The 24,700-nt window shown below is 41.5% G+C and overlaps 1 protein-coding gene across 2 annotated transcripts in view; it reads right to left on the bottom strand.

Moving 5' to 3' along the window:
* The window catches only part of ESRRA (estrogen related receptor alpha), a 75,175-nt gene that overhangs the window by 14,175 nt on the left and 36,300 nt on the right, over positions 1–24,700 (bottom strand). For both annotated transcript variants that reach the window (XM_053720047.1, XM_053720045.1), the window contains exons 3-5: positions 17,363–17,479; positions 11,829–11,954; positions 172–339 (exon numbers count right to left, since the gene is read on the bottom strand). In XM_053720047.1, coding sequence (XP_053576022.1) covers positions 172–339; positions 11,829–11,954; positions 17,363–17,479 — 411 coding nt within the window. The remainder of the gene's footprint in view (positions 1–171; positions 340–11,828; positions 11,955–17,362; positions 17,480–24,700) is intronic.

Here is a 24,700-nt window from a genome sequence, read left to right as displayed (position 1 = left end):
GACCCATAAACGTTTAGTTTTGATTTTCATGTCTTCTTAACAAAGAGGAAAAACCCGGAAAAAAATGAAATAATATTTTGTGCCAGCCCATACAAGGAAGAAAAACCATGTGGAAGATCAGCTGAGAATAAAAATGGGGAATGTTTAAGGTATGTCACTCGCCTTACTTACCAGGTATGTTTTTGGCCCAGCTGATGATGATGACAATCTCTCGGTCAGCAAGGTCACACAACGTACTCATGGACTTGAGGTACCCGTCCGGCAGAGCTGGGTCTGGCATGGCAAACAACTTATCTGGTTCTGCCACCAGCAAGTGTGACACCACTGCATTCATTGGAGCTGGAGAAAAAACAAAACGTGAGCTAATGGGTAGGAGACCATACAGACTTGACAATTTGTGGCATCACTAGAATTGTAGGTTACATATATTTTGACAGCAGAATAGCCTTATACATACGCCAGGTATTCTTAAATTCCCTTACAGCATGTGTCCTTACCACCTCTACTGGAAGTCCATTGTTCTATGCACCAACCACCCTTTCTGTTAATTACTCCTGAACCTACTGCCCTCCAACGTGAGATCATAACCTCTTGTTCTGGTGCTGCTCGTCTTGTGACAAATGATTCATCCTCAGCTTTATTAAATCCCTTAATGTAGATGAAGGTTTCTACCATATCAACCCTCTCCTTTCTTCTCTCTAAGCTATACATAGTAAGCTCATGATATATTTTCCTGTAAGTTGTAGTGTTTAGTCCAGGGAGGGCCAAGTGTGCAGCGTTTATTGTGGCCTCAAGAAAAAGCGAAAGTAGAAATGTGTGCTTTGGGGTGGCCATAACTAAAGGGGAGACCATTAAACAGAGGGTACCCTGCGACCTTACCCAAATAGGAAATATTTTTATTATGTTTAATAGCCATAAATATAAATGCAACCCCTAAGGTTTCTAAAATACTCATGAGGCTCCATATGTACTAGACAGTTGGTTATCACTTTTAGACCATGTACCAGTTTAGTAACCTGCTTTATACTTTGTGTTTATTTATATCCTTTACAGAGATTCGCTACCAGGAACTGTACATGATACCTAACAAGTGATCTGTAAATTAACATGAGAACATCAATTTTTGTGTTGCTAATACCTCTTCCTACACAACCAATTATCACACAAGCCTTGTCTACTGCACTGCTACATTGTTTACCAACCTTTTAATCATCTGAAATAATAATTCCCAAGCTCCATACTTCCATAGTTATTGTCAGTAAAGTATTATTGAGTCTTTAATTAAGATTTAGGTTTCTGCATCCTAAATGCATAATTTTGTACTTTGTTAGGTCCCCATCCATCTCATTTGTCCAAGCCTTCATTTTTTAATAAACAAAAAAGGTGTAGTGTCCCTTATGTGAATACCAATTTAATATCATAAAAGAATAGAGATGCAATGACTGAGTGTTTGATTTAACGTGGACAATCTCACTTTGTTTTTGTTTTTAAATGATTTTTATTGAAATTTCCGTATACAATACAGACAGCAAACACAAGGAATGTACACTTCTAACAATATCTTCACAATTAGTTCTAAGCATAAGGGACCAAATGCAGAAATATCCATAGTAGGTTCAAATATGGTCATATTAGCAAAAAGAAGGCATAAGTATAGATTAAATGGGTAAATTGAACATTTGCAAGTTCTTGAAGTGACGTTCAGTTGTTTTACCAAAAAGTAGATTATATAATGAGAGTGGTAATAATATTACTGATAGATTAGTTTCATTTTGCATTTTTGTATATACCATTGAGAGGGGGAGGAAGTCTATAGGTGCGCATTGGTTTTTAGGTAGTGTAAAGAGAAGAAGATAAAAATAAAAAAGGGGGAAAAGATAAGATTGGATAGATAAAGTGGAAAAAAAATGAACTGTTAGCTAGAAACCAGAAACAGCCTCTCACAATCAGTTCCACAGGTTTAAATGTGATAAGTAGAAAAAGAAGGGGTCGACTACGGCAGTCTGGTCTAAGTAAAAATTAATACCTTAAAATGAATACCTTAAAAGCATATGTATACGATATTAATAGAAAATAGTATCAGTAAATAACTAAATAAATAAATAAATAAATAGATACTAGAAATGTCAATGAATAACTACTAAAATACTGTGACTAGACAATTGCATATAAATATAAATAGATTTTTATTACAAACAAACAGAAAAATAAAGACACCAGTGTCACAAAACAGTCTTATAAAATATCGGCTATTTTTAAATTTCAATGATAATGTCTCTAAGATATACTGAATAGGTGTTACAAACAAAGTCAGTATGGTTCAGAAATGACTAATAGTCAAGTGATCTTGACAAAAGCATTCTACGAGCCGAAACGCGTAGATGATATCCAATAGGACATACTGAGGACATGTTTGTAAAGCAGGGTACTCCTAGGACCGCTGCATCTACCCTGCCGTTGATCCATTAAGTGGGTGGAGGACCTATGTGGAATAGCGGGAGCTGAAATTTCGTTTTGGAGCCAATCCTAACAGTGCGCGCACTACTTATCTAATCATTGGCCAAAGAGGTCCACATGACCACGGAAGTGTCGGAAGAGCTCTACACATAGCTCGAAGTAAGGAAGCCGCAAAAAACGCGGTCACACAGTAAGAGAAACATTATTGGAGAAAGGTACTTATATCTTACCTAATTCAACAACAGATAATGTATTAAACGGCTTAATACATACACGATCAAAGCATCATTCAAATCGATTTAATTTATTATATGTGGATGACATATTCACCAATGCCGGAACTATAAGTAATTTCTGAACCATACTGACTTTGTTTGTAACACCTATTCAGTATATCTGAGAGACATTACCATTGGACTTTTTAATATATCTTTTAATAAATCCATTTAATATATTCACTTTTAAAATAGCCGATATTTTATCAGACTGTTTTGTGACACCGGTGTCTTTATTTTTCTGTTTGTTTGGAAAAGATAAGATCTCGCATTCGTGGCACTCTCGTATTCTAAGCCAATGTAGTATTATTCCCATTCAGTGGTATGTGGATAGTATGAAGTATGTGAGAGAGGGATTACTGTCTTCTAAACAAATATTATAGTGTGCCTCCTTGACAATGTCTCCACAGTTCCCAGCTCAGGCATTATGTTTCAATTTCATTGTTTGCTGTGAAGACCATACTTTCCATCGACTCAATAGGTGTTAAATTGCTTAGTACCTGGCTCCACCTAGGTTGATGCCAGGCTTTAGCAATAGCTAGTTTAACAGCCATAAACAGGTAAATGCATAGGTTAAGTATATGAGATGATGTCCGTTCAGGCATTATGTGGAATAACCCTGCTTGAGGTCTCCATTTGATATTTATACCAAATTTCATGCAATAGTAAAAGCTTCTGGACCATAGCCTTTGGATTTTCGAACATTCCCACCACATGTGTGCCGATGTCCCTATTTTACCACACAGCAGAGTGGTGAGTTTATATTAGAAATTTGGTAAAGTCTAAGGGGAGTGAGGTGCCATTTAGTAAGAAGCTTAAAGAAAACCTCATAAAGAGTAGTACTATAAACTGTTTTTTTGTGGAGAGGGCTGCCAAGTGCCAGGTTTTATCAGATGCTTCAAATTTGAGACATTGTTCTTATTGCCTAATGTAGGGTGTTTTACAAAAGAGGGGAGGCTGCATCACATCGATGTAATCCCCGGTACACTCGCGTTGGCTAGCCATCGTTGTTCCCAATTAGTCTTTTGTCTCGGCAGGGTGGTAAGGAAACCCCAAGATTTCAGAAAGCTTTTTAATCTGAAAAATTCAAAATGAAATAATGGTGAGGGGGAGAACTGACCCCGAAACTGCGTTGAGGTAAGTATTGAGTTGTTGGTAAATAGATCATTCACAGTCTCTACTCCAATTCCTTCCCAGTCAGTATGAGTATCTGGGAGAGCTACTAACAGGCCCACAATGGAGTAAATTGGAGATGGATGAGGGGAGATTCCCTGTAAGTGATGGATCTTGTCCTAAAACATAAGATTAGAAATAATATTGTAGTTTCCTGATATATTGGATTTTCTAACATGTTTCGGGATCTATATTAAGTCTCAAAGAGAAATCAGTGCAGTAATTGAGGCCTGTTCAAGCGGTGACCATTTATTGTTAACTGCATTTGTGCCCCAAGCCAAAATATGCGCTAATCGAGCAGCTTCATGGTATTCCATTAGGTTAGGCATACCGGCTCCTCCTGCCATGAGTGGATTAGGCAACTATTTCATGGCTACTCTAGATCACATGCCTTGCCAAATTAAGAAGTTGCATAACCAATGGAAATGAACAATGTGGGGTTTAGGAATAGGAATTGGCAAACATCGAAATAGGTATGTTATTTTAGGTAACAGATTCATTTTTACAGCAGCAATTCTACCCCACCATGACAGACTGGGGAAATTCCACCTTTTTGTAAGGTCTTTAATTTGCTGCAGTATGGGTTCATCAAAATTTGATAAGATAATAGTAGGAATGTCGAGGGATAGGTAGACACCAAGGTGTTTTATCTTATCTGTGGACCCCGCAAATGGGAATTGTCTTTGTAGGTTAACAAGTTCCTTGTTTGAGATATTTAGAGCATAAGCCAAAGTTTTTGTGCTAATTGCGGCAAAATCCTTCAGTAGGGAGAATAGGGCTGGTATTGAAGAGGAGGGGTTTGATATGAATATGGTCAAATCATCTGCAAAGAGCGCTACTTTTTGTGTGCTACCATGGAGGTGTACCCCTTCCACTACCAGGGAGGATCTAATGGCTTCTGCAAGAGGCTCCATCGCAAGTGCAAATAATAAGGGAGAGAGGGGACAACCTTGTTGGGTTCCATTAGTTATTGGAAATGCTATGGAACAAAAAAGAAAATTTATGCTTAAGTGATAAATTTATTTCTTTTTAGGCACGATGAGTCCACGGATTTCATCCTTACTTGTGGAATTTCACCTCCTGGTCAGCAGGAGGAGGCAAAGAGCACCACAGCAGAGCTGCTATATATAGCTCCTCCCTTCCCTCCCACTCCAGTCATTCGACCAAAGTTAGGAAGCGCCGTGGACTCATCGTGTCTAAAAAGAAATAAATTTATCAGGTAAGCATAAATGTTCTTTTCTTTTTAAAGACACGATGAGTCCACGGATTTCATCCTTACTTGTGGGATACAATACCAAAGCTAGAGTACACGGATGATAAGGGAGGGACAAGACAGGGAACCTAAACGGAAGGCACCACTGCTTGAAGAACCCTTCTCCCAAAAACAGCCTCGGCCGAGGCAAAAGTATCAAATTTGTAAAATTTAGAAAAAGTGTGAAGAGAAGACCAAGTTGCAGCCTTGCAAATCTGTTCTACAGAAGCTTCATTTTTGAATGCCCATGAGGAAGCAACAGCCCTAGTGGAATGAGCCGTAACTCTTTCAGGAGGCTGCTGTCCAGCAGTCTCATATGCAAAATGGATGATACTCTTCAGCCAAAAAGAAAGTGGTAGCCGTAGCTTTCTGACCCTTACGTTTCCCAGAGAAAACGACAAACAAAGAAGACGACTGACGAAAGTCCTTAGTCGCTTGTAAATAAAATTTTAAAGCACGGACCACGTCTAAATTGTGCAAAAGACGTTCCTTTGGAGAAGAAGGAATAGGACACAAGGAAGGAACCACAATTTCCTGATTAATGTTCCTGTTTGAAACAACCTTAGGAAGAAACCCTAGGTTAGTACGTAAAACTACCTTATCCGAATGAAAAATAAGGTAAGGAGAATTGTATTGTAATGCCAAAAGTTCAGACACTCTTCGAGCTGAAGAAATGGCAACAAGAAACAAAACTTTCCAAGATAACAACTTAATATCTAAGGACTAATATAACGGAACCCCTTGAAGAACTTTGAGAACTAAATTCAGACTCCATGGAGGAGTAATTGGTTTAAATACAGGCCTGATTCTAACCAAAGCCTGACAAAAGGATTGAACATCTGGGACATCGCCAGACGTTTATGTAACAAAATATACAAGGCAGAGATCTGATCCTTAAGGGAACTTGCCGATAAACCATTCTCCAATCCTTCTTGGAGAAAGGACAAAATTCTGGGAATCCTAACTCTACTCCATGAGTAGCCCCTGGATTCACACCAATAAAGATATTTACGCCATATCTTATGGTAAATCTTTCTAGTCACAGGCTTATGAGCCTGGATCATGGTCTCTATGACCGAATCAGAAAACCCCCGCTTGGATAGGATTAAGCGTTCAATCTCCAAGCAGTCAGCTTCAGAGAAACTAGATTTGGGTGAAGGAAGGGCCCTTGAATGAGAAGGTCCTTCTTCAACTGAAGTCTCCAAGGTGGCAGAGATGACATGTCCACCAGATCTGCATACCAAATCCTGCAAGGCCACGCAGGAGCAATGAGGATCACTGATGCCCTCTCTTGTTTGATTCGAGCAATGACTCAAGGAAGAAGTGCAAACGGAGGAAAAAGGTATGCAAGATTGAAGGACCAAGGAACCGCTAGAGCATCTATCAGTTCTGCCTGGGGATCCCTGGACCTCGACCCGTATCTCGGAAGCTTGGCATTCTGACGAGATGCCATGAGATCCAACTCCGGTCGACCCCATTTGAAAATCAGGTTGGAGAACACTTCTGGATGGAGTTCCCACTCTCACGGATGAAAAGTCTGCCTGCTCAGAAAGTCCGCCTCCCAGTTGTCCACCCCTGGGATGTGGATCTCTGACAGATGACAAGAATGGGCCTCCGCCCACCGGTTTATCTTGGCTACCTCGGTCATCACTAAGGAACTCCTCCTTCCTCCTTGATGATTGATGTAGGCCACTGTCGTTATGTTGTCCGTCTGGAATCTGATGAACTGGGCCGAAGCCAACTGAGGCCAGGCCAGAAGAGCTTTGAAGATCGCTCTCAGTTCCAGGATGTTTATAGGAAGAACAGACTCCGCCGGAGTCCACACTCCCTGAGCTGTTAGAGGACCCCAGACAGCCCCCCACCCTAGAAGGCTGGCATCTGTTGTCACAATCACCCAGGATGGTCTGCAAAAGCATGTTCCCTGGGATAGATGATCCAGAGACAACCACCATTGAAGTGAATCCCTCGTCTCCTGCTCCAGGGTTATTCGAGGAGACAAGTCTGCATAATCTCCAATCCACAGCCTGAGCATGTTTAACTGCAGAGGTCTGAGGTGAAACCGAGCAAAGGGGATGATGTCCATTGCCGCCACCATCAGTCTGATTAATTCCATGCACTGGGCCACTGACGGCCGAGGATTGGACTGAAGGGTTCGACAGGTATCTAGAATCTTTGATTTCCTGACCGTCAGAAAAATCCTCATGGATATAGAATCGATTACAGTTCCCAAGAAAGTCACCCTTGCTTTCGGGATTAAAGAACTCTTTCCCAGATTTACTTTCCACCTGTGAGTCCTCAGGAAGGACAGTACAATGTTGGTATGGGACCCTGCTTGTTGACAAGATGGTGCCTGAATCAGAATATCGTCCAGATAGGGCACCACCAGAATGCCCCGTGGCCTTAGAACTGCCAGCAAAGACCCCAGAACCTTTGTGAAAATTCTGGGTGCCGTGGCCAGCCCGAAAGGAAGAGCCACAAACTGAAAGTGCTGGTCCAGAAAAGCAAACCTTAGGAACTTGTGATGATCTCTGTGGATAGGAACATGAAGGTATGCATCCTTCAAATCCACTGTCGTCATAAATTGACCCTCCTGGATCAATGTAAGAATGGTCCGAATAGTTTCCATCTTGAATGATAGAACTCTGAGAAACTTGTTTAGACTCTTGAGATCTAATATAGGTCTGAAGGTTCCCTCTTTTTTGGGAACTACAAACAAATTTGAATAAAAACCCTGCCCCCGCTCCTGTGTTGGAACGGAACAATTACTCCCAGGGAGGAGAGGTCTTTTACACAATGTAAGAATGCCTCTTTTTTTATCTGGTTTGCAGATAATCTTGAAAGAAGAAATCTTCCTCTGGGAGGATAATTCTTGAACTCCAGTTTGTATCCCTGGGACACTATCTCTACAGCCCAGGGATCCTAAACGTCTCGCACCCAAGCCTGAACGAAGAAAGAAAGTCTGCCCCCCACCAGATCCGGTCCCGGATCGGGGGCATGCCCTTCATGCTGTTTTGGAGTCAGCAGCAGGCTTCTTGGACTGTTTACCCTTGTTCCAAGGCTGGTTGGGTCTCCAAGTAGACTTAGATTGCGAATAGTTTCCTTCTTGTTTAGAGGAGGAAGAGAAATAATTTCCCTTGAAATTACGAAAGGAATGAAAATTACTTTGTTGTCCTTTTTGTTTATTTCTCTTATCCTGAGGAAGGAGGTGACCCTTACCTCCCGTGATGTCAGAAATAATCTCCTTCAGGCCAGGTCCAAACAAGGTCTTTCCTTTGTAAGGAATAACTAGAAGCTTAGACTTGGATGACACATCCGCAGACCAAGGTTTTAACCATAAAGCTCTGCGGGCTAGAATAGAAAACCCTGAACTCTTAGCTGCTAATTTAGTAATTTGCAGAGAAGCATCTGTAATAAAGGCATTAGCCAACTTCAGAGCTTTAATCCTTACCTTAGCAATGTACGCAGCCAGCTGCAATAGCAGACCCTGGTGAACATTAATCTTTTTAAGTAGACCCTCCAACTTCTTGTTCATGGGATCTTTAAAAGCACAACTATCCTCAATGGGAATAGTAGTTCGCTTGGCTATAGTGGAAATAGCTCCTTCCACCTTAGGCACCGTCTGCCAAGTTTCCCTGACAGCGTCCGCTATAGGAAACATTTTCTTGAAAATAGGAGATGGAGAAAAGGGAATACCTGGTCTCTCCCATTCCTTGGAAATAATCTCCGAAGTCCGCTTCGGTACTGGAAAAACGTCTGAGTAAAAGGGAATTTCAAAATATCTGTCCAACTTGCTCAACTTCGCAGGAGTGACCACTACTGTAGAATCACAGTCATCTAAAGTAACTAAAACCTCCCTGAGCAACAGACGGAGGTGTTCTAGTTTGAACCTGAAAGAAACAACCTCTGAATCAGTCAAAGGTATTGAACCTTCAGAGTCTGAAACTTCGCCTTCTGATCCATACCCTCCAACTCCCTGAGAGGGTACCTCCGAGATTGCCACCATAGTATCAGAAACCTCATTTACCACATGGTTGTCCTTCCTCTTACGCTTGCCTTGTAGCATAGGGAAAGCAGACAACGCATCAGAAATTGTGGAAGACATAACTGTAGCTATGTCTTTTAAAGTAATGCCAGCAATCACTGGAGTAGAAGTACAGGGCACTGCTTGTGCGGGCGTTAAATCTTGGGACGCTTGGGGAGAAAGCTGCGGCATACTCTGAATCTCAGCATTAGACTCCTGAGAATCATCCGCCTTAGAAATATTTTGCTCATGAAAAATCTTTTCTCTATACTTTAAAGCCCTCTCAATGCATGAGGGACAAAAAGGAATTGGTGGTTCCACATTGGCATCCAAGTACATGGAACAAAAAACATTTTGTACAGCTCCTATGTCCATGTTGAAGCACAGTAGGATATCAAAATATATAGAGAAAACTTTCTACAAAAACCGTTACTGGCCCTTTAAATTTTGGGGATCAAATTTTTTACTGCAGGTAGAAAAAAGAAAATAGTGTCCCAATAAAAAAACAAATTTAAATAGAACAATTTAGTTTAAATCATTTTGAATGACAGAAAAAAAAGATACTGTGACTTTAAAATTTAAAAGTAAACTATTTTCCTTGCAGAAAATAAATGTCCTATTTTTACAGCAGGTAGCCGTAATTATAATAACCCTCAGACACCACTACACCTCAGCAGCTCTGCTGAGGCGCCTACCTGCCGCCCGGATCCACCACTCTAATCTCCAAACAGTCCGATGACAAGGTCTTGAAAACACTATGCAACCGCTTGCTCTGAGACACAAGACCATGCGGTGCTAGTGCGAGTCCCAGTCGTCTGTGTAAAAAGCACTGTGTACCCGGAAAACAGCTCCGTGATTAACCGGGAAATGAAACTGCGCAGATTATTATGAAAAGTGCGCAAAGACATAGCCCTGCCCATCGTGGGCGTCAGTAAAAGTACACGACGGGCATCACTCAGAACAATAATAAACGATGTTAAAGAAAAGACCTAGCTTAACTCCCAGCCCCAGTGCCTGTACATTAAGCTGTCCACACAACCCTCTATACTTAGAGAGCATAATGTCCCAATCACAATTAGCCCCATATTGCTGAGCCTTATGTGTTACTCAAATTAAAGTGCTCACTCTCCTCCAAGTCTTTGATCCTTCCCAGAATAAAAAGTCAGCACTTACTTTAATGCTGTCTGACAGCAGGACAGTCCAGCAGGTGTAAGAGGTCTTCTCCCTCCCATAGCCCTGTGGAAAGTGATAGAGCCTGAGTTAGACTTGCTTAGGTCATCAGAATAAGGGCAGCAGAAATGTATGGGAGGCGCAGTGAGAAGTATGTCCCACCAGTTCCCATTGCTTTAAAGCCACCAAGAGCTCTACTGAAGAGACTGATATGGACTACGGCTACACCCTAGACAAAGCAGCACACTCTGGCACTACTTTAAAAACAAAAAACTCTTGATTGAAGAAACTATTTCTAACACCTCACTTTACCTCATCCTATCACTAACGTAGGCAAAGAGAATGACTGGGGTGGGAGGGAAGGGAGGAGCTATATATAGCAGCTCTGCTGTGGTGCTCTTTGCCTCCTACTGCTGACCAGGAGGTGAAATCCCACAAGGATGAAATCAGTGGACTCATCATGTCTTTAAAAAGAAACCTAAGCTACGCACTGTTGCTGTTGGGGATGAATAGAAGGCCATAATTTTTGTGCAAAAAGTGGGTGAAAATCCAAACTTCTGTTGGACCTCTTGTAGATAAAGCAAGTCGACACAGTCGAATGCTATTTCAGGGTCTAATGATAAGGTCACACAAGGTTAACCAAGCCAACTGGCTTCTAGAAAAATATTGAGCAACCAGCGTGTATTGTCTGGCCCCTCCCGCCCCTGGGTAAAGCCCACCTGATCTGAATTAACTGTGTGGAATAATACCCTTTAAACTGTTTGCCAGAATTTTGGCATATAGTTTGGTGTCTAGGTTCAGTAAAGAAATGGGCCTAAAATGTGTGCAGGCATCAGGTGATTTACCTGGTTTGGGTAAAGTTATAATCGTGGCTTGCAAAAATTATTTTGGAAAAATTTCCAACTGTCCCCCCCCCCCGCCTTATTGAAAACTTTCAGCAAAATTGGGACTAACTGGGTAGAGAATGTCTTATATAAAAAGGTCTGTGTAGCCATCCGGGCCTGGGGATTTGCGTGATTTTAATTTGGAAATTGCATTACAAATTTCTTTTGTACTGAATGGGGCGTTGAGGCTATCTGTTTGTTCCTGTGAGACTCGGGAGCTGTAGTTGAGAGAGAAACAATTTAATTGAATCTATATCAGGTTTGATTTGGTCGTGTGTAGGGTGTAGATTATATAATTGTGTATAATAGTTAGCAAATTAGTTAGGATTTGTGATCTTTAGTCCCCTAGCATGTAGGCCTGGGCAGTACGCTCCAATAATTTTCTAGCCAAGAGATATTCTGCTTTATTGCCTTTGGAGCAGAACAAGCACTCTGAGTCTCTGAGTCGAGCCTGTTCTTTGATCTGTAGAGTGTTTAGTGTGTGCTCTGCGCTGTAAAAGTCTAGGATCCAGGGATAATTTGTGCTTGTTTATAAGAAAGCGTAGGGTTTGATGTAGGATGTAAAAGAGTGCTTTCTAGTTTGTATTTGTGCTCACCTTGTTTTTTAACTACTGCTCCAGATCCATGCTGGACCTGCCCCCCTGGGTTATACTGTAGAACATCTCCGTCTGGTCTTCTCTTGTACTTTTGCCGACCACCCCTAACTCGGTCTAAACGCACTCCTAATGAGAACCAAAAAGACATCAAGAGGATCAGAATACATTAAAACTGCGAAAGGTATAGAAATCCATAAACAATATGGTACATATAAGAGAATTTTTATGAATAATATTTATTTCAATACTGAGATGCTGAGAAATAGCACAATACAATTAGAATAGGTTACAAATCCAGAAGTGGGGAATTAAAGGACTACAGAAACCAGAATGCATTGCTAACCAAAACTAGGGCAATATATTGACCAAATGAACCAGCATTCATGGCAAATTCAGAATAAGACCGATCCAAAAACAGGACCCACTGCAACTCAAAACCAGAGAAAACATAAATTATGCTTACCTGATCATTTCCTTTCCTTCTGTACAGGGAGAGTCCATAGCTGCATTCCTTACTTGTGGGAAATACTGAACCTGGCCACCAGGAGGAGGCAAAGACACCTCAGCCAAAGGCTTAAATATCTCCCCCCACTTCCCTCATCCCCCAGTAATTCTGCCGAGTGAACAAGGAACAGTAGGAGAAATATCAGGGTGAAAAGGTGCCAGAAGAATAAGTTAAAATTTAGGGCCGCCCATCAGAGAACACGGGCGGGAGCTATGGACTCATCAGGAAGGCATAATTTATGTTTTCCTTCTTAATACAGGGAGAGTCCTCAGCTGCATTCCTTACTTGTTGGAAATTATACCCAAGCTCTAGAGGACACTGAATGCTAACGGGAGGGGTAAAAAAGGAGAGGCGGACCCCATCTGAGGGCACCACAGCCTGCAAAAACCCCATCTCCCGAAGGTTGCTTCCACAGAAGCAAAAAATAAAAAAAATGTTTAAATTTTAGGAAAAAGAATGTAAGGAGACCCAGGTAGCCCCCTACAAATCTGATCCATAGAGGCCTTATTTTAAAGGGCCCAAAGGACGACACTGCTCTCGTAGAATGAGCCGTAATCCTCTGAGGAGCCTTGTGTCCCACTGACTCTTATGCCAAGCAGAAGATACTCCTTAACTAAGAAATAAGGAAGTCAAAGAGCCATCTGACCCTTACGATTCCCAGATAGAAAACAGAGAAAAGAACCTGTCTATGCCTAAGTAGCCTGAAGAAGAACTTCAAGGTACAAATCCATCCTATATGGAAAACTTTCCCTCAAGGAAGCAGGAATAGGACATAAGAAAGGAACCACAATTTCTTGATAGAATTTGAGATTTGACACAACCCTAGGAGGCAAGTCTAACTAGGTTCGTAGAACAGCCCTATTATCGTGAAACACCAGATAAGGAGGGTCGCAAGACGGAAAAAGAATCCTGCAGGGTAACAACCTGTCAATGCATAGGTTCAAATTAACCCGATGCAGCCGGGAGAACAAGATCTATGCTCCACAGAGGAGCATCCGATCGTCCCGGCCTGATCGTAGACAGAACCCTAACAGAAAGAAACAGAAACTGTACATCCTGAAGCTCAGCGAGCCTCCAGACCGAAACAGACAGGGCCAAACTGTCAGAACAATGAACCAGCTAAGAGGCCCTTCACCAGATCGTCCTGAAAGAAGCGTCAATCTCCATGCAGTCTGCCTCAGAATCTTAAGGGGCGATGAAGCAAAGGGGACCTGAATCGATCCCTGTGACAAGGCAACCCTCATGGAAGGGAAGACGACATTCCCACTAAACCGAGAACCATGATCTTCGATCTTGAACGGAGCAATCAGCATCCCCAACGCCTGCTCCTGCTAGATTAGTGCCACCACTCGAGGAAGGAGTGAAAAATCAGCAAAAAGAAAAATGGTAATAAACCTCCAAGGCACCACTAATGCATTCATTAGCTCTGCCTGAGGATCCCAAACCATGACCTCTTGCAGGAAATTTGGTTTTGAAAATGGGACTATCTGAGATCTGCATCTGGCGTCCCCTTCCATCCGAAAAATTCCTAGGATGAGGACCTTATCCTCAGATAAGGGAAACGTCTGAAAAGGACATCCTGACCAGATGACCCCCCCCGGAAAGATGATCGCTGATAGTGAGCAGGAGTGGGCCTCCGCCCACTACTAAAACCCGAGATACTACCCTTATTGCTAGGGAAAACATACTATAAATCTAAAACTGGGATTAATCCAGTAGACCAAACTTCGGGATAAAGGAATTGCCTGAAAATCCGTGAAGTAACCGAGAGGGAACCTCCCGAGTCTACAGACCCCATGCCCTCCTGGCATGACCTCACCATCCTGGCATTCAAAAAGATGACCCTCAGGACAAGGAGATCTGGACAAAAAAAAACTAGAGAGCAATACCCTCAACCAGTAGTCCAGGAAAATCTGTTAAAACAGATTCGAACACAACGCCTCACCCCTGCCTCAGCATACACTGATCCTTGGCTGAGATGGGTCCTGACAAAAGAAGCAAAGTCCGAGAAGGACCACATGACAAACCCATACCACCACCACCGAGCTAGCGATGCCTGAAGGAGGTTTGGAGAGCACGATCTGGTGAAGCTATTTAGAACTTCACAAGTCCAATAAAAGAGTCCTCAAGTCTATGAAGACAAAAATAGCATCCAGGAAATTATCCTGGAGCCCTACACCAGAAAACTCTGGTCAAGTATTCTACCATCCCTGAAGAACGGTAAAGACAGATGAAAAACCTTAGCGGTCTCTATCAGACGAGATGCAGGTGATATGAACCAGAATCCTCTAGACAAGAGACGCTACCGCTAGATCTGGAGTCTGGCAATGCCAAAGAATCCCTGGATTCCTAAAAGTTTCTCAAGCAGAAGCGAGTCTGTTCAGAAACATTACCTTAGGAACCGGAAAGTTCCCTGAGGAGAAATGAAAATTATGAAATACTTCCTCAACAGTGGTCCTACACTGCTCTTCCCGGACCAAGGGAAGAGTGCACCATATAGTCTCCTTCTGGAACGAGGAGACAAGATAAGCTTGCTTGGTACATTAGGGCCCAAATAGGATGGGATTTCCCCCCCCCCCCTCTAATGGACCACAAACAAAATGGTTTGAATAATATCTCAAACTTCACTCAGCAATAGTCACCAGTGACAATGACTCCAAAAGGAGAACAAAACCGGCACCCACCTGAAGAGGTTTCCCTCTCTCTGTCTGGAAGACAGGGACAATAGAAGGAAAGAGTCCTGGGAAGCTGAGAATCTAAGCCTAGCTATGACCTCCAAAACCCACAGGTCCTGAACGATCCTGAAAAAAAGTGACTAAAAAAACGATAGACCGTCCCTAAAGCGATCCAAGATAGGACCCGGGACTGGTCCCTTCTGCCAACCTAGGTTCAATGGGCCTTTGCTCTGTATGGAGTTATTCCACGAATGAGTCATCTTCCAAAACAATAAACACTTGGATTGCCCTTGTCTCTCAGATTCTCTCTCTTACAAACAGAAAACTGCAGAATAGCAGAATCAAAACAAATCTTTCCCTCGCACAGAAGGAAAAATTAGATTCCAAAGCCATATCTGTCAGAGCGAATCAGGCCTGGACAGGAAGTCCTAGTTTAGGGCTAGAAAACTGTGAAAATATTGAGGGAACCTCACCTCGAATCGAGAGAGATGCTTCAATAGGAAGTCTAAATTTACAAATATCCCACGTGAGGAATATCCTCGTAAAAGGAGTTTCCTCTAAAAATCCAGAGCTCTAAGATTAAACTATCCCCAAATGGAATAGTAAAAACGATAGGCAAGCGTACAAAAAGAGTTAGCTAAATAGGGATAGGCAACAACCCAATCCCCCTAAAGAGCCCAGAACTGGGAATCTTAATAAAAAACAAACAAAACAAAAAAATAAAGACGTAAGGGAAAAGGATCTTTATCCCTCCCCGCCTTAATCAAATTCGCGTTTTGATTCAGGGCTCTGAGATTTGACTGGCAGATCAGTACTAGGCATCTCTAATATCGACAAAACCTCTCTTAGAACGAAGCGCAAGCGGGCTACCTTAAATCTAAAGGCGAAGGACTAGAAGCAGCAGACTCCGACCCAGAAGGTCCGTACTCTGAAGCCTCAGAGAGAACCGCATCCTCAGATGACTGATCGGATACAACTGTCAATTTGCATGATGCTCCCTGGGCAGGAGTGCATGGATTAACCCTTCGTTTGTGAGTAGCCGTACGAAACAAAGCGGCTAAGGCCGCAGACATCGTCATACGGAACTGCGCAGTAACGTCTGGTGGAAAAAGGCCCCCTCCAGGAGGAAAATTAGAGGTACAAGGGGAAGTTGCAAGTGTAGGATCAGATGACTGCAGAGGACACACCTTATTGACTAAGAGTCCTCAGAGGCGGAAGGCTCAGTGGCATCTAACATCTCAACATTGGATGATGAAAATACCCTGTTGTGGAATATGGAACATTAATTGAGAGGGCTGGATTACCCGGGCCTCCACACAATATACACAGGTATCGAATTCTGTCGTAGAGGACTCATCCTCTAAAACACCAGAATCCTCCATAACTAGGTAACTTTTATAAAATCAAGAAAAAACAACCGGCACCTAAACCCCCAATGGCTGGGGCATTTACCACCTCCTATGACCCAGACAGTGTAAAGAAAACACGCTCTTCTCCGTAGTCACTCGGTCAGGAATAGGAAATGGAAACCGTGACCACTCACGGACACACGGTGCGCAATGCAGGACCGCCCCTGCTAAAGGAAAAGCGCGCCAAACCTAATAAGACTGCGCAGCTCTCAAAGTAAAGGATCAACCTGTAAGTTCCATATCAACCCACAAGCCCAAAAGCATCTCACACATATAAGCAGCATTAATCACGTAAACTAATATGATTAACACCCAACAATCGCCCTCAGGAGATATTAACCCTTGATTCCATAAAGATAAAGGAGTCCCACTGTGACCCTGTCTTCTAGCGTTAACATTTATGTATAAAAAATGAAACAATCTTACCGGAATCTATGCCATGGAACAGAAACACGGTCCTTCAAGTGTGACAGACTGTATCATCGCTTCTGACATGGACTTGAGTGAAGAAAAGCAGGCAACGCTGATTGCTTAAAGAGCTGTTAGTCTGGATGGTTTCGCAGAAAGACTCTCCCTGCATCTCCAGACTCTAACTTTCATCAATGCTCTCACCGAGAGGCTGACAAGACTACTTAAAACTCCAGTCCCATATCAAAGGGCAGATACCCTTTCTAAGGAACTACTCCGAAAGCTCCTGACTCTTCTCTGCCAACCTCCTGTGACGAAAGGCAAAGAATGACTGGGGAATGAGGGAAGTGGGGGAGGTATTTAGGCCTTTGGCTGGGGTGTCTTTGTCTCCTCCTGGTGGCCAGGTTCAGTATTTCCCACAAGTAAGGAATGCAGCTGTGGACTCTCCCTGTATTAAGAAGGAAATATACAGAGCAACAGGAAGCAGAATATATTGCAGTGAACATTCGTGGTGCAAAGCATAGATTTGGTGCTCACCCTCCTTCAGCATGCCCACACGAAGGCACTTTGTGAATCGGCATGCCTGGCACGCCTTCCTGCGTCTCTTGGTGATCTCACACTCATTACTGGCTGGACAGCTGTACTCGATATTACCTGAAAAACAACATGAGTAAGATGTTTACAAACAAAATCTTAAAGGGACATTAAACACTTTTAGATATTAATATAGAATATTTAATTATATGTAGTAAAATAACTTAATATATTTTCATTATTTATTTTGTTACATTTTCCTATCATTCTGAATATTGTAGGCTTCCAAATATTGACACCGCTACATTCCACACACGTCATTGATAGTCTAGTAAGATATTTATAACCGTCCCTAATTGGCCTAAGCAGAAACGGAAAACTAAGTAACAATATGGCGGCGCCCACTGCTTTACGGACATTAAAACTTTACCCTTATTTTTTTAATATTTAAGCAACCAGTATTTTTTGGAAAAATATATGTACATGTTATTCTCCGACTAATCTTTGGTCTGAATACACTATTCTATCAACGATTTATTTAGTGTTAAATGTCTATTTAAAGAATATTTTATCATTTTATAGTAGCGACTAACAAATTTATGTTCTTAAAGTGATGGTAAACTCTAACTAGTCAAATGCCATAAATGTAATCTTTGCCATTAAAAAAGTATATGTATACTTTTTTTTTTGTTTTTAATCAATCTGTGCAAGTGTTAAATTAGTTCATATAGTAATGCTTCATAACAATGTTATGCCAGCCCACATGGAGTTTTTTTTTTAATGACAACTCTAGTGAATGGCCAATCAGTGGCCTAGATTTAGAGTTCGGCGGTAGCCGTCAAAACCAGCGTTAGAGGCTCCTAACGCTGGTTTTGGGCGCCCGCTGGTATTTGGAGTCAGTGATTAAAGGGTCTAACGCTCACTTTACAGCCGCGACTTTTCCATACCGCAGATCCCCCTACGCCATTTGCGTAGCCTATCTTTTCAATGGGATCTTTCTAACGCTGGTATTTAGAGTCGTTTCTGCAGTGAGCGTTAGAGCTCTAACGACAAGATTCCAGCCGCCTGAAAAAAGCAGGAGTTAAGAGCTTTCTGGCTAACGCCGGTTTATAAAGCTCTTAACTACTGTACCCTAAAGTACACTAACACCCATAAACTACCTATGTACCCCTAAACCGAGGTCCCCCCACATCGCCGCCACTCGATTAAAATTTTTAACCCCTAATCTGCCGACCGCCACCTACGTTATACTTATGTACCCCTAATCTGCTGCCCCTAACCCCGCCGACCCCTATATTATATTTATTAACCCCTAACTTGCCCCCCACAACGTCGCCGCAAGCTACTTAAAATAATTAACCCCTAATCTTCCGACCGCAAAGCGCCGCCACCTACGTTATCCCTATGTACCCCTAATCTTCTGCCCCTAACATCGCCGACCCCTATGTTATATTTATTAACCCCTAATCTGCCCCCCACAACGTCGCCGACACCTGCCTACACTTATTAACCCCTAATCTGCCGAGCGGACCTGAGCGCTACTATAATAAAGTTATTAACCCCTAATCAGCCTCACTAACCCTATCATAAATAGTATTAACCCCTAATCTGCCCTCCCTAACATCGCCGACACCTACCTTCAATTATTAACCCCTAATCTGCCGACCGGAGCTCACCGCTATTCTAATAAATGTATTAACCCCTAAAGCTAATTCTAACCCTAACACTAACACCCCCCTAAGTTAAATATAATTTTTATCTAACGAAATAAATTAACTCTTATTAAATAAATGATTCCTATTTAAAGCTAAATACTTACCTGTAAAATAAATCCTAATATAGCTACAATATAAATTACATTTATATTATAGCTATTTTAGGATTAATATTTATTTTACAGGTAACTTTGTATTTATTTTAACCAGGTACAATAGCTATTAAATAGTTAAGAACTATTTAATAGTTACCTAGTTAAAATAATTACAAATTTACCTGTAAAATAAATCCTAACCTAAGATATAATTAAACCTAACACTACCCTATCAATAAAATAATTAAATAAACTACCTACAATTACCTACAATTAACCTAACACTACACTATCAATAAATTAATTAAACACAATTGCTACAAATAAATACAATTAAATAAACTATCTAAAGTACAAAAAATAAAAAAGAACTAAGTTACAGAAAATAAAAAAATATTTACAAACATAAGAAAAATATTACAACAATTTTAAACTAATTACACCTACTCTAAGCCCCCTAATAAAATAACAAAGACCCCCAAAATAAAAAATTCCCTACCCTATTCTAAAATACAAAAATTACAAGCTCTTTTACCTTACCAGCCCTGAACAGGGCCCTTTGCGGGGCATGCCCCAAGAATTTCAGCTCTTTTGCCTGTAAAAAAAAACATACAATACCCCCCCCCCCAACATTACAACCCACCACCCACATACCCCTAATCTAACCCAAACCCCCTTAAATAAACCTAACACTAATCCCCTGAAGATCTTCCTACCTTGTCTTCACCATCCAGGTATCACCGATCCGTCCTGGCTCCAAGATCTTCATCCAACCCAAGCGGGGGTTGGCGATCCATAATCCGGTGCTCCAAAGTCTTCCTCCTATCCGGCAAGAAGAGGACATCCGGACCGGCAAACATCTTCTCCAAGCGGCATCTTCTATGTTCTTCCATCCGATGACGACCGGCTCCATCTTGAAGACCTCCAGCGCGGATCCATCCTCTTCTTCCGACGACTAGACGACGAATGACGGTTCCTTTAAGGGACGTCATCCAAGATGGCGTCCCTCGAATTCCGATTGGCTGATAGGATTCTATCAGCCAATCGGAATTAAGGTAGGAATTTTCTGATTGGCTGATGGAATCAGCCAATCAGAATCAAGTTCAATCCGATTGGCTGATCCAATCAGCCAATCAGATTGAGCTCGCATTCTATTGGCTGTTCCGATCAGCCAATAGAATGCGAGCTCAATCTGATTGGCTGATTGGATCAGCCAATCGGATTGAACTTGATTCTGATTGGCTGATTCCATCAGCCAATCAGAAAATTCCTACCTTAATTCCGATTGGCTGATAGAATCCTATCAGCCAATCGGAATTCGAGGGACGCCATCTTGGATGACGTCCCTTAAAGGAACCGTCATTCGTCGTCTAGTCGTCGGAAGAAGAGGATGGATCCGCGCTGGAGGTCTTCAAGATGGAGCCGGTCGTCATCGGATGGAAGAACATAGAAGATGCCGCTTGGAGAAGATGTTTGCCGGTCCGGATGTCCTCTTCTTGCCGGATAGGAGGAAGACTTTGGAGCACCGGATTATGGATCGCCAACCCCCGCTTGGGTTGGATGAAGATCTTGGAGCCAGGACGGATCGGTGATACCTGGATGGTGAAGACAAGGTAGGAAGATCTTCAGGGGATTAGTGTTAGGTTTATTTAAGGGGGTTTGGGTTAGATTAGGGGTATGTGGGTGGTGGGTTGTAATGTTGGGGGGGGGGTATTGTATGTTTTTTTTTACAGGCAAAAGAGCTGAAATTCTTGGGGCATGCCCCGCAAAGGGCCCTGTTCAGGGCTGGTAAGGTAAAAGAGCTTGTAATTTTTGTATTTTAGAATAGGGTAGGGAATTTTTTATTTTGGGGGTCTTTGTTATTTTATTAGGGGGCTTAGAGTAGGTGTAATTAGTTTAAAATTGTTGTAATATTTTTCTTATGTTTGTAAATATTTTTTTATTTTCTGTAACTTAGTTCTTTTTTATTTTTTGTACTTTAGATAGTTTATTTAATTGTATTTATTTGTAGCAATTGTGTTTAATTAATTTATTGATAGTGTAGTGTTAGGTTAATTGTAGGTAATTGTAGGTAGTTTATTTAATTATTTTATTGATAGGGTAGTGTTAGGTTTAATTATATCTTAGGTTAGGATTTATTTTACAGGTAAATTTGTAATTATTTTAACTAGGTAACTATTAAATAGTTCTTAACTATTTAATAGCTATTGTACCTGGTTAAAATAAATACAAAGTTACCTGTAAAATAAATATTAATCCTAAAATAGCTATAATATAAATGTAATTTATATTGTAGCTATATTAGGATTTATTTTACAGGTAAGTATTTAGCTTTAAATAGGAATCATTTATTTAATAAGAGTTAATTTATTTCGTTAGATAAAAATTATATTTAACTTAGGGGGGTGTTAGTGTTAGGGTTAGAATTAGCTTTAGGGGTTAATACATTTATTAGAATAGCGGTGAGCTCCGGTCGGCAGATTAGGGGTTAATAATTGAAGGTAGGTGTCGGCGATGTTAGGGAGGGCAGATTAGGGGTTAATACTATTTATGATAGGGTTAGTGAGGCTGATTAGGGGTTAATAACTTTATTATAGTAGCGCTCAGGTCCGCTCGGCAGATTAGGGGTTAATAAGTGTAGGCAGGTGTCGGCGACGTTGTGGGGGGCAGATTAGGGGTTAATAAATATAATATAGGGGTCGGCGATGTTAGGGCAGCAGATTAGGGGTACATAGGGATAACGTAGGTGGCGGCGGTTTACGGAGCGGCAGATTAGGGGTTAAAAGTGTAATGCAGGGGTCAGCGATAGCGGGGGCGGCAGATTAGGGGTTAATAAGTGTAAGGCTAGGGGTGTTTAGACTCGGGGTACATGTTAGAGTGTTAGGTGCAGACGTAGGAAGTGTTTCCCCATAGGAAACAATGGGGCTGCGTTAGGAGCTGAACGCTGCTTTTTTGCAGGTGTTAGGTTTTTTTTCAGCTCAAACAGCCCCATTGTTTCCTATGGGAGAATCGTGCACGAGCACGTTTTTGAGGCCGGCCGCGTCCGTAAGCAACTCTGGTATCGAGAGTTGCATTTGCGCTAAATATGCCCTACGCTCCTTTTTTGGAGCCTAACGCAGCATTTGTTTGAACTCTCGATACCAGAGTTAAATTTATGGTGCGGCCAGAAAAAAACCCGCGGAGCGTTAACAGCCCTTTTACCGCCGAACTCTAAATCTAGCCGCTAGTGTGTGTCATATGACAATATTGAAGTTCAGCCTCTTTAAAGCCCTTAGAAAGCCGATGTAGAGAGTGGATTTGACTGCTCTTTACATCACAAGCCAGCCAAAAGAGGAAATGAAGGGGTACGGAGGAACTGAAGATACCAATTAGGATTATAAATCTTTTATTTTAAAATATATATACACTTTAAAAAAAAATAATTATGTGGTTTTACTTACAAACTAACGGCTAGATTACGAGTTTTGCGATATGAGTGAAAAAGCAGCGTTATGGCTCTTTTTCACTACCGCTGGTATTACGAGTCTTGCAGGTATTTCTGCACCGTACACTTTTTTGGCCGTAACGCAACGTAATTACCGCAGCTTTCAAAAAGTCCTTTTTCAATGATTCCTGATTGGAACAGCCAATAGAATGCGAGCTCAATCCTACTGGCTGATCCAATCAGCCAATAGGATTGAAGCTCAATCCTATTGGCTGATTGCATCAGCCAATAGGATTTTTTCACCTTTAATTCCGATTGGCTGATAGAATTATATCAGCCAATCGGAATTCAAGGGACGCCATCTTGGATGACGTCACTTAAAGGAACCTTCATTCCAGAAGAGCAGTCCGCGCTGGATGTCTTGAAGATGGACCCGCTCCGCGACGGATGGATGAAGATAGAAGATGCCGTCTGGATGAAGACTTCTGCCCGTCTGGAGGACCACTTCTGCCGGCTTGGATGAAGACTTCTCCCGGCTTCGTTGAGGACTTCTTGCCGCTTGGATGAAGACTTCTCCCGGCTTCATTGAGGATGGATGTCCGGTCTTCAAAACTGTAAGTGGATCTTCGGGGGTTAGTGTTAGGTTTTTGTAAGGGTTTATTGGGTGGGTTTTATTTTTAGATTAGGGTTTGGGCACTTGAAAAGAGCTAAATGCCCTTTAAAGTGCAATGCCCATCCAAATGCCCTTTTCAGGGCAATGAGGAGCTTAGTTTTTTTTTAGTTAGGATTTTATTTGGGGGGTTTGGTTGTGTGGATGGTGGGTTTTACTGTTGGGGGTGTTTGTATATTTTTTTACAGGTAAAAGAGCTGATTTCTTTGGGGCAATGCCCCGCAAAAGGCCCTTTTAAGGGCTATTGGTAGTTTAGTTTAGGCTAGGGTTTTATTTTTATTTTGGGGGGGCTTTTTTATTTTGATAGGGCTATTAGATTAGGTGTAATTAGTTTAAATATCTGATAATTTATTTTTTATTTTGTGTAATTTAGTGTTTGGTTTTCTTGTAATTTAGGTAATTGTATTTAATAAATGTAATTTATTTAATTGTAGTGTAATGTTAGGTGTTAGTGTACCTCAGGTTAGGTTTTGTTTTACAGGTAAATTTGTATTTATTTTAGCTAGGTAGTTAGTAAATAGTTAATAACTATTTAATAACTATTGTACCTAGTTAAAATAAATACAAACTTGCCTGTAAAATAAAAATAAACACTAAGCTAGCTACAATGTAACTGTTAGTTATATTGTAGCTAGTTTAGGGTTTATTTTACAGGTAAGTATTTAGTTTTAAATAGGAATTATTTAGGTAATGATAGGAATTTTTATTTAGATGTATTTTAATTATATTTAAGTTAGGGGTTGTTAGGGTTAGACTTAGGTTTAGGGGTTAATAAATTTAGTATAGTGGCGGCGACGTTGGGGGCGGCAGATTAGGGGTTAATAAATGTAGGTAGGTGGCGGCGATGTTAGGGACGGCAGATTAGGGGTTAATAATATTTAACTAGTGTTTGTGATGCGGGAGTGCGGCGGTTTAGGGGTTAATATGTTTATGTGATGTCTATGGGGAAATCGTGCACGAGCACGTAAAACCAGCTCACCGCAGCTTTCAGCAGCGCTGGTATTGGAGTGCGGTATGGAGCTCAATTTTGCTTTACGCTCACTTCTTGCCTGTTAAAGCCGGGGTTTTGTAAACCTGTAATAGCAGCACTGTAGGGAAGTGAGCGGTGACAATAACTTGCAAGTTAGTACCGCACCCCTCATAACGCAAAACTCGTAATCTAGCCGTAATATATTTTTCATTGCAACATTATTATAGTCTGGATTTTACCATCACTTTAAATATGCACAGTGTCCATAATTTGTTTGTATATGCAATAGCCTAAAATTATAAGCATAACCGATATTCATTTCACGGCAGAAACCAAAAACATCATAATCAAAAAACAGAATTTATGTTTACCTGATAAATTACTTTCTCCAACGGTGTGTCCGGTGTACGGCGTCATCCTTACTTGTGGGATATTCTCCTCCCCAACAGGAAATGGCAAAGAGCCCA

Source organism: Bombina bombina, chromosome 7 (genome assembly GCF_027579735.1).
Source record: "Bombina bombina isolate aBomBom1 chromosome 7, aBomBom1.pri, whole genome shotgun sequence".
In the NCBI taxonomy this organism is placed as follows: domain Eukaryota; kingdom Metazoa; phylum Chordata; class Amphibia; order Anura; family Bombinatoridae; genus Bombina; species Bombina bombina.
The sequence above is the reverse complement of the archived record's forward strand: the minus strand, read 5'-3'. Positions and strand labels throughout refer to the sequence as shown.